At 43.8% G+C, this 7088-nt stretch overlaps 1 protein-coding gene across 4 annotated transcripts in view; it reads left to right on the forward strand.

The window, feature by feature from the left end:
• The window catches only part of Tmem245 (transmembrane protein 245), a 77081-nt gene extending 70767 nt beyond the window's left edge, over nt 1–6314 (forward strand). For all 4 annotated transcript variants that reach the window (XM_075967180.1, XM_075967181.1, XM_075967182.1 and 1 more), the window contains one exon: nt 1641–6314. In XM_075967180.1, the coding sequence (XP_075823295.1) occupies nt 1641–1686 (46 nt within the window). In that variant the 3' untranslated portion in view covers nt 1687–6314. The remainder of the gene's footprint in view (nt 1–1640) is intronic.
• Nucleotides 6315–7088: the final 774 nt, after the last annotated feature.

Here is a 7088-nt window from a genome sequence, read left to right on the forward strand (position 1 = left end):
AAGCTAAAGGAGTCAAGGAGGAGGTTGCAGGACTGTGGAATTGTTTTTGAAGTTAGATTTGCTTTTTAGGCTGTTAAGGAAAAAACCTTGTGCTGTGCGTGGTTTGTTCACACTGCTGCCTGGACTCAGCACACTTAAGCCTGTGTTGTCTTTTAGTTCTGTTTCTAATGAAAATGTTGAGCGCTTCGTGATAACTGATGGCTGATCTGCTATAAAAACAAAATTAACTTTACTTGACTTTGAGGAAAGCGATCTAGAAAGGAACGGTGTTATAACATGCTCTGTTTATATGGTCAGAGACTAAATGTAAGTTGGAAATTGCTCTTGAGGGCCTGGAGAGATGACATAGTAGTTTAGGACTATTTGTTGTTCTTGTAGAGGACCTTCTTTTTAGGTCCGTATGGTGCCTACAGCCATCTGGAACCCTAGTTCTAGGGAATTGGATGCTCTCTTCTGAACACCAGACATGCACATGAGGCACCTACATACATGCACTCAAAGCTCTCAAATTTGTTTTAGTTTGAAAAACGCCAGTGTTTTAGGGTCCAATGTCTTTTGTCTTCCTCCCTGGTGGTTCTGTTAAGGAGTAGTATGGTTTCTCTAGATGACCGCTAACAAACTGTCCATATATATCTCACTTCAGGCAAGTTTGCCTCAGTAGGAACAATGCCAATAATAAAACCCTCTCACCCATCACCAGCTGATCTCAAAACAATGTAAAGAAGATGGAAGGTTTTTTTTTTTTCTTGTTTAAAAGAAGTCCAGAGGGGCATTCATTGCAGGTCTAATGTGTTAAACAAATGCCAAGCCCAGCCTCTCTCCATCAAAAGGCTGTGGCTTTCTAAGGTGGATACTGGAGCTCGTGTCCCTTGATAAGCTCTGACCGGCCCATTTGACTGTCTGTAAGCACCTCAGCTTTGCGTGGTGATATCGTGACTCAGGCCAGTCAGTCATGTCAAGGACTGTTTAGCCACCACTGTCCTAAAGTAGAAACCTTTGTTCAGCACACCTTTCTACCCATCCAGATACCAGCTGACACTGGCAGTGTTCGCTTAGCTTGTCTGATGGAGGACAGCAATAGTAGCAGGTGGTAAAATGCCGTCACACATCTGCCTGAAGCTCTGCCTGCAGCAGGGCTTGGGTTCTGTGCTGCTCCAGGGATTCTACTTCCTAACAGGAGGCTAGTCACTCAGTAGTTAATCCAGGCTGCAACTTAATCTCTCTAATATCATCATGTGTATTTTCCAGCTAGTTAGAAGCTCTAAGAGCCAAACCACTGCCCAAAGTTGCATAACACTTCTCTGACCATCCTGTTAGCCAAAATTCAGTCACATAGCCGTATGTGGTTCCGTAAGTCTAGGGAAGTCTTTTGGATAAAAGATAATGGACTCAGCCCTAAACTGGGCTTTTGTTTGTAAAGAATACGGGCTCACTAGTAGATTTTGAAACAATCTTGTGAAAATACTAAAATCAGTGATTGGACTCTCTTCTGCCCTGTTAGAGGTTATGAAATAACGCAATGCTGTATGGTGGCTGGTTCCGGGCTTGCCCTCCCTCCTTGCTTCTAATTTTTCTCTTTGTGGTTTTACTGTCCCTGCGCCTTTCCAAACCAAAACTGACCCTTGTGTCTTCTTTTTTAGGACTTTCCGTGACATCTCTGAAGATCTGAAATCTTCAGGAGAGTGACAGGGCTTTGCTGCAGTGACTTCTCTTGGGGAGTTCCGCCTGATGGTGACTGCTCCCAGGTGTGGCCTCTTCTGTCAGCTGTGTCTGCCAGGCAGGGGCACCCAGAAAAGAAGCAGAAGCCTCCCAGCCTTACACGCAGAACACCAAGTGAGAGTGGACTTGCTCTAGGCTGCTTTGCATTTTAAACACAGCTTGAGTTGAAAGCTCGTTCGCTCACAGCTCATGCTAAGATGGCTTGAAAAGTTTCAGTTCATGCACTGGTACCGAGGCTTGAAACTGCCCTCTCGATTGTCTACTGCAATGCGTATTTATAAAGTCTCCCTAAGGATTCTGAAATTCCTGCTATTAAAGGTATATTCACTGTAATTTTCCTCCTGTGTTAGGAGCGCTTAGCCCCTTTTCAGTGATGAGGCTTTCACTTTCTTGTATGGCTTAGTAAACAGGGAACATGCGTCTGATACTCTTTTAGAATAACATCATCCCCTCCTTGGAGAAGAAAGGAGTCTTCGGGGTAAAGCTGGGGTATGTGTTGTGACCAGAAGAGAAGCAGTAAGAGTAGGGCTCTTCCTCCCTTCCTCCTCTTTACCCTTTTTTCAGTATTGCCAAATTTCTACAATGTTCCCGACCACATTGGATCTGGAGCTGCCGTGAATGAATACTAACGATGCCATGGACTCCGTGCGTTAGCTTTCTTCTTCTAACAGTTTCACAAGGAAAGATGCTCAGGTGGAGTGGTCCTCTGGTTTGTTGTGTGTGCCCCCAGTTCTTGACCTGGGACTCTATCAGTAAGTTACTTAGCAGCACAGTGCCTTGCACACGTGACTCTAGATGAATGCTTGCTGAGTTGGACTGTAACTTTCTACCTATCTCAGATATGACATAACCAGCAGAGTGCTTTCCTTTTGCAGCCCTTGTGCATATAACTTCACATGCATTTCATCAGCTCCCTCAGCTTTGCATTCAACAGTGTCATACTGGACAGTGGCCAGTACGGAGCCACCCAGTGTTATAAGACTTGGTCTCCCATCTCCCGGCTTCACATCTGCAAACTCTGTCGCAAAGCATCTCTTAGGACTTTAGTAGTTTCCCAGTCCTGGGCCAGGTGTTGCCCTTCATTCCTTACAAGTGAAAGAAAGCTTGTCCTGTTTCATGACATGGCCAGGAGAGCCAGCTCCTCATGCAGTGCCCTTCCTAGCTCTTAAGTCACCAGCCCTGCCCGTGCCCCGAGAGAATAAGGAGCAGAAGGGATTTGTGCTGAAGATTTTTGTTGAAAGCATTTAAGACTAAAATTATTTTTTCTAAAACATCTAAGTTTATAAATTTATTTATGTCACAAGTAATACACCCACATACTATAGTGTCCTGACTTGGCCATGAATAACATAGCACATGCAGGTCTCCTGGTTGTATCATGAATCCTTCAATATTTATGACCTATTATTCCATTACCTGTTAGATTTGGCCACTAAATCACTTATTTTTCTTTAGTCAGTTGGTCATTTGCTCATTAACACGTTTCTTGAGTGTTAGTAAAGTCTAGGCACTGTGCCAGGGACTGTACAGGGTGTTCTGGGAGATAGGCCCTGAAAACAGCCGTCCTCACCTTCAATGCCAGACAGATCATGCATCATTCTAAATCTGAAATTCTTGTATTAAAATGGCTGAAGAGAGAAACCAAGTTTCTGTTTGTTTACTATAACCTGTTAAGTTTATGGCTATAATTAGCACATACTCATAGAAGGCAATAAACACAGTTGTTTGTGTGCTTATACAAATTATGTTGCTCCAATGTGCTTTTAAGTCATGTAAGAGCAAAATTGCAAAAACCTAGGTTTGAGCTAATTTATAGCTGTTGGTAGGGTAGTTCACAATCTAAGTGTGAAGTTGTTTGAGGGAAGTTCTGAGCTTCCTAGATTAATAGCAGCAGCCTAAGACCGCACTGGAATTTTAGGGGTAGAGGTCCCCGTAGCAGCACACCGTCCTAATCAGGACACTCAAACTCTCCATCGCTACAGTGAATTCAGGAGGTTGAAACTAGAAAAGCACCCTGGCACGTGTCACACACAGGGAAGAGGTTTTACAGAATTTTTCTAGAATAGATAGAGAGCAGGTGGCATGACCAGGTGGGAGTTTTTAGCTTAAGTCTCTAACCTGCCCTGAAGAGTTTGCATGGGAACAGAGAGGGTATCTGTGCCAGGCATTTGTGTGTGTGTTTGGGGGTGTGTGTCTGTCTGTTTGTGTATAGAATGCAGTGTGTTTATTTATGTGTGAGTGCTTGTAGAATGCATCCATGAAGCAAAAGTAGCTTCAGTGAAACTGAGGACAGAACTCTGTCATAGCATCTTGGATTCCACAGATATAGTAAGGGTTAGTTTCCAGTTCCCATTCTCTTACAGTTTTAAACTGAATGGGAGCTAAGAAGCTGTGTGCACCCATCTGCTCCTGATTGTGAGAGAGCAGGTGGAGGGCTGGAAGCATAAATTGCATATGATAGACCTCCTGCCTGGATCCCACAGTCTTATTTTCAGATGTGATCTATGGGCTTCTTCAGCTGCCAGTGTTAGATAGTAAAACTGTGAGTCTCTAGCCCGTCTTCCCCAAGAGCTGACTGCTGACCTTTGGGCTCTGAGATGAGTCTGGGTTGGCTCTTGACTGTGGAAAGGTGCTGTGTGGAGACCCTGTGTCCAGACTCTGGCTCTGGGGATGGCGCTGTGTGGACCAGTGTACAGGCGGGAAAGGACTTGCAGAGCTGCTCCTCTGGCTAACCTTGGCTACTCACCGAGCTTTTTCAGGACTTCTGCATTCCTCTACTTCCCACTTTGGCTAGATGCCTGTTTCAGAAGTGTGACAAGAAATGCTGGGAACACAAGGCTAATCAGGCTTGGACTAAAATACAGTCATGTAGGTGACTATCTAGAGGTCTTAACCTAGTTTGTGAGGAATACATTCACAACTTCCCATATTCTGGTCCTGACCTTCCAGTATGTTCTGAGAGTCTCTCACAGCCTTTCCAAGTGTATCACAATATGACTTTGAGTGCCCTCTTCACAGTGAAAATTGCTTATGGCAACAAACTTCCAAATTCTAGTTCCTGCAGAGAACAACTACTATTTATTTTCTATTTATTTATTTATTTTTATCAGTTTCTTGTCTGCTATTTTTGCCACTAAATGTGTTCATTTCATTAACTCACTAAGGTTTGGGAAAAACACCTATCTGAAGCCACTAAGCAGCTTTCTTGACAACTTAAAATCACATAAGAGAATTGTAGATGAGGATCCTTCTTAGCAGTCGCAGAAGTGTGGTGCTTGAATGGGCTGTTGTAATGAGAGGATGAGGTCGTTTTAGAGAAGGAAATAGGTTTGTGGGTAAGTTATGGCACAGAGCCTGTTAGCAGCAGAATTCAGAGTGGAATGCAGATGTCCTTGCTCTCAGCTCACCTTCTGCTTCTCTTCCCTTTTCCTCAACCACTTTTGTCAAAAAAAGAAGTTCTATTTAGCAGTCATTTACAGAATGAATAGTAAGAGAAAAACTGCTGAGAGAGGGGAAATTCCACGGTCAATTAAAATTCAGGAATGCTAAGTTATTTCCTTTCCCTGGGATGTCTGAGTTTCTGTTATGCCATGACACACTGTGAACTCAGGAGGGACAGACTGTGTCACTGTATGTCATGTCCCTGTCCTTCTCCACCTTCCTCTGAGCATCTCAAAAGTCCAGGGTTCCTTTGATCAAGTTTACAGGTCTTGTAAAAGACGGCTGCTAGTGAGAATACTGGCAGTGCCTATGTTACCGCAGTACTAGGGGAAGGCCACAAGTCCTAGCCGTCTGCTGCCCAGAGCTGTACTAGCAGGGAGGATGTTCTTTCCCACCTGTGGCCCACAAAATCAGTATCCAAGTTCTCCAAGAATCATTCAGTGTGCAGATACACTGGTGATACTGTTGCTGCATCTTAGCAATGCTTTTGTATGACACTTTATAATTTTCCGGCACCTTTAGGTTCAGCCCCGTGAGGCAGACAGTATTACAGTCATTGTACAGATGAGGCACTGGAAACTCTAGAGAAGTTTGTTGTTGACCCCTTCTCTTCCCTTCCTCTCTCCTAAGTTTAGATCACAAAAGGATGGAGTCAGGATTTGGTTATAGAGTCTCTGACTCCAAGTCCAAAGTTCTTTCTACTGGTCTTTCCTTCTAGCTTTATTTATACAGTGAAGGTATGGAAACAGACCCAACCGTGGTTTGGCTTATTGTGAAATATAAATGCTTTGGTTATTGGAGTGGCCCAGAAGTAACTCCTGCTGTAGCTGTCCTAGAGAAAACCCTTCTTTGTCCTTACAGTGTTACTTGTTCAGGTACCTGGGTTGTACTTCAAATACTGTTTGATTGTGAAACTAAGATTAAACATATCCTTGTAATTATTTAACTCTGACAATGTATCGCTGCTGCATTCTCAGGTGAAGGAGAGAAATGGTTTGACAGGAAAAATAGCATTCAAATGCAGCAGTAAATATCCTTTATTACACAAATGCTGTTTCTTAGCTTTAATTTGCTTCCACAACTTACTGATGTAACATCTTTGTAAAATGTAAAATGTTTATATTTTGAAATAAAGTCACAAATGTTGGATGAAACAGGTGATAAACAGCCTCTTTTTTAAAGAAATTTGATCTTTATCCAGACTTTCCCTGTGTATCCTACCTTTGGCACCAGGATTCATACTGGCGCCGGCATTTTGTTGCAATTTGGTCATCTTACATGAGGGAAACTGTCTGGGGAGCGTACGTTTGCACCTTAAAGTGGCCAAAGGGTCCATAGCTGAGGCAGAAGTCCTCAGTGCACTGGAGAGAGGCAGACTTGTAAAAAGTGGGAGGATGGTGGTTGAAGTTAAAGGCGCCTGGAGAGTTGGCTCTTCCAGAGGACCCAAGTTGGATTCCTAACACCCATATTTGGCAGAATTGGAAGATGGGTTGAATTTAGGAACGCTTCTTTTTAAAACTCCTCCCCGTCCCCCAGGATTTCTCTGTGTAACAGTCCTGGCTGTCCTGGAACTTTCTTTGTAGACCTGGCTGGTCTTGAACTCACAGAGATCCTCCTGCCTCTACCTCCCAAGTGCTGGGATTAAAGGCGTGCGCCACCACCACTCAGCAGGAGCTCTTCTTTTTAAGTTTTGCAATCTCCATTACCAGATGCTCACGCTGCTTTGGCAGATAAAGCTGAGCCCTGCAACTTTACTTTAAATACTGGAAGTTGAGCCCATCAGTCTAACTTGCTTCGGTAGGTGCTCGTTAGCAGCTATGGTCCTTCAAAAAAATATTTTCTTGTGCTTCTCAGTCAGTTGCTTGAGTCTAGAATCCTCCCTAAGGTGCAGACTTCTGAAATCCTTCCTTGGCTTCGCTCTTGGAAAC

The sequence above is a fragment of the Microtus pennsylvanicus genome, chromosome 3 (genome assembly GCF_037038515.1).
Source record: "Microtus pennsylvanicus isolate mMicPen1 chromosome 3, mMicPen1.hap1, whole genome shotgun sequence".
Classification (NCBI taxonomy): domain Eukaryota; kingdom Metazoa; phylum Chordata; class Mammalia; order Rodentia; family Cricetidae; genus Microtus; species Microtus pennsylvanicus.